This window comes from Monoraphidium neglectum, assembly GCF_000611645.1.
Source record: "Monoraphidium neglectum strain SAG 48.87 unplaced genomic scaffold scaffold05508, whole genome shotgun sequence".
NCBI classification, from domain to species: domain Eukaryota; kingdom Viridiplantae; phylum Chlorophyta; class Chlorophyceae; order Sphaeropleales; family Selenastraceae; genus Monoraphidium; species Monoraphidium neglectum.
Genome location: NW_014008122.1, coordinates 1 through 3,117, shown reverse-complemented (window position 1 = coordinate 3,117; position 3,117 = coordinate 1). Strand labels below are relative to the sequence as shown.

The following is a 3,117-nucleotide window of genomic DNA, read 5'->3' as shown; positions in this document are numbered from 1 at the left end:
CGCCCGGGCCGCGCCAGGCCGCGCCGGCCGCGCCGGCCGGGGCGGCGTCCACTCGAACGAAACCGAGCCGTTTGAATGGGAAGTTCTTCGTCCACCACTGAAGCGCGCGCTCCTTCTCCTGAAACCAACGCCGCTTGAAACGACCCGTCCGCGCGCAGTGCTGGCTAGAGCTGCTGGTCCGCCGGGACGGCGCGAAGGAAGCGGCATGGGCCAAGGCGGCCGAACTCATCACTGACGCGCGGAACGAGTGAGCCAAAGCGCGGGCCCGGCTGCTTGCGCACGTCTTGGCGTGCGCACCACTGTCTGCACCAACAAAGCAGCAAGGCGCCAGAAGGGGCGCGCGCCGAGCCCTGTCGTGACGCGACGCACCCGACAGCCTGCTCCTGCGTTGCCGCCTGTTTGCCTGCCGCGTCCTGCATTCGCGCCCCGTAGCCCCTGCTCAACCTTTGCCAAGGCACGGCCCCAGCACAGAAAACGCCCCCCGCCCTGCTCCACTTCCACACCCGACCCCCCAGGCCCGCCGTGCGCCTGTTCATGGCGCGGCAGCGGCTGGACAGGACCATCCCTCAGCCGGGGGACGTCCACGTGGTGGCGGGCGGCCCGCCTTGCCAGGTGCGCTTACACTCGCGTGCGTGCATGCCCGCGAGCTCGCTCGCGCCCCTGTCAAGTGCTTTGGAGCCCTGAGCCCGCCTGGCGCTTCGCTCCCCGCGCCGCACGGACCTTTGGCGCCGCTCTGCTGAATTGCGAGGACGTCCGTCCACGAGACAGCAGGAAACCCTGGGGCCGCTGCGTTTCCTGCTGTCTCGTGGACGGACGTCCCCGCAATCCAGCAGCGCGGCGCTGGACCAGCCCACACCCCCCAATCCCCACCACACCCACACGCATGCGTTTGCATAAAGAACCTTCACACACACACACAACACACACACAACACACACACAACACACACACACACACAACCTGGCAACCCCCCCCAGGGCATCAGCGGCCTGAACCAGCACCGCCTGTTGGTGGATGTCCTGAGGGACCCCAAGAACCGCCTCATGACGACGTACATGCGGCTCGTGGAATTCCTGGAGCCAAACTACATCCTCATGGAGCAGGTGGGGGGCAGCAAAGTAGGGGATTGGGGGGGTTGGATCCGGGTGACTGTGGTTGCAGCCTGGCGGGCGCTGCGGGTTGACAAGTGGAGTTGTGGGCCGTGCACCCACACTTTGAGGCGCTGGGCCGCGGGGGGTGGTGGTCGGCCCTTGGTACGCTGTGGGGTGGGGCGTGGCCGGCGCCGCGGCCACATGTGGCATGGTACTCTCGCCTTGCTCTCGCGTGCGGACGCGAACACGAGCAGCACGCCTGTATCAGCACTATGCACACGCTCACACACACACAACAAGCGCGCGCGCACACACACACACACACATACACACACACACACACACACACACATGCACACACATGCACACACATGCACAAACATGCACAAACATGCACAAACATTCACACACACACATGCACATGTACGTTATTGTTGTCTCACAGACACAAGCACGCATTCTCACACATGCACATGCGCGCACGTACACACCCATACACACACTCACACACCACACATACGGCGCATCACCCCCCAATCTTCATCAGGTCATGGACATCTTCAAAAACTGCGGCGGGCTGTACGTGCGCACTGCGGCGGCGCTGCTGACAGAGATGGCCTACCAGACGCGCACGGGGGTGCTGACAGCTGGCTGCTACGGCGTTGCACAGGTCAGGGTTGCTGTGTGTGTGTGTGTGTGTGCGTGTGTGTGTGTGTGTGTGTGTGCGTGTGCGTGTTGCGCGTGCGGTCTGCTGCGCGCAAGTCACGCGGTGTGCATATGTGTTTGCCCGTGGGTATGGATGTGTGTGTTTTCACATGCGCACGCGTGTGTGTGTGTGTGTGTGTGTGCGTGTGTGTGTGCGTGTGTGTCTTTGCAGTGCGAAGGCAATCCGTATCAACCAGCCAGCGCAGCTTCGCCGTGCACGTCTGCCATTCACATCGTTGCTTCATGCAGCGCGTCCTGCCGCTTCCTTTTGGTTGTGTCTGACCTCCGCCGCCCCTCAATCGCCCTACGTCCCGCCCTCTCCTGCGCCGCAGATCCGCCACCGCGTGATAATCTGGGGCGCCCGCAGCGGCCGGGAGCAGCTGCCGCCCTTCCCCGCGCCCACGCACAAGTGCATCGCGCACGTGAGGCCGCCGCCCCACCGGACACCGCTCAGCCTGCCTGCACGCACCCCGGCCTCTGGCGGCGTCCCAGACAGGGCAGCGCCTGACCTTCTGCCCTCGTAGCCAGCCCCAACTGCTGTCGGTCCTCGGCCCGCAACGTTTGGTCGACCCAATCTTCCGGCGCTCTCCCTATACTCCTCCTTTGTAACCCTCGTAACCCCCAGGCCAAGCCCATGACTGATGACACAAAGGCGTGCTACATCACATACACAGAGGACGCGCCGGAGTCCAAGGTGGGGCACGCCCATGCGCGGCTGCACACGCGCGAGCACATGCGTGCAGTCAGCCGCCCCACCTCCCGCTGCTTTTGCAGTCCGTTCCCCTCACCCTCCCCGTGTTGCCATCTGGCCGCCTCCCAGTTGATTCAAAAGCAACTTCCTGCGGCCACTCTAGACGGCCCCTCTGCCCCTGCCCGGCTGGCACGTGCCAAACTTCCGACGAACGCGAGCACGCAATCCGTTGACACAACGTTCGCCTCGGGCGCTTGCGTCGCCCTGCGACCCAACATCTCGCCGCGAGCAGGCCCACCCTATGGTTCTGATGGGTGACGTCCTGGGTGACCTGCCGCCAGTCCACAACTTCAGGCTGAGGGAGGGCGCGGACTACAAGTGAGCGGGGACGCGGACTGTTGAGGGCCGCGGCCGCGCGAACTCAAACGCGAGGGGGGGGGTCTCGTGGGCGTGGGGCTGGCTGGGGACGCACCGAAGGCAGCGGTCCTCAGTCATAGCCTTTTAAGGCAGGGGGCCCGTGCAGCCTGGGGCAACCAAGGCCGCCGCTTCCCTTCGCCAGAGGTGCCCGGGGTTGTCTCGCGACGCGCCCCGCGAGCCGCAGCCCCTTAAGACTGCCTGCTCGTCCCAACC

The 3,117-nt window shown here is 65.0% G+C and overlaps 1 protein-coding gene across 1 annotated transcript; it reads left to right on the top strand.

The window, feature by feature from the left end:
• Positions 1-534: 534 nt before the first annotated feature.
• MNEG_15631 (DNA (cytosine-5-)-methyltransferase) lies at positions 535-2,869 on the top strand (the record flags this gene model as incomplete). The annotated part of the gene is made up of 6 exons (XM_014035898.1): positions 535-612; positions 978-1,103; positions 1,639-1,761; positions 2,129-2,218; positions 2,422-2,490; positions 2,780-2,869. 6 exons carry the CDS (start codon positions 535-537, stop codon positions 2,867-2,869), a joined length of 576 nt encoding a protein of 191 aa, XP_013891352.1.
• Between the last annotated feature and the right edge of the window lie 248 nt (positions 2,870-3,117).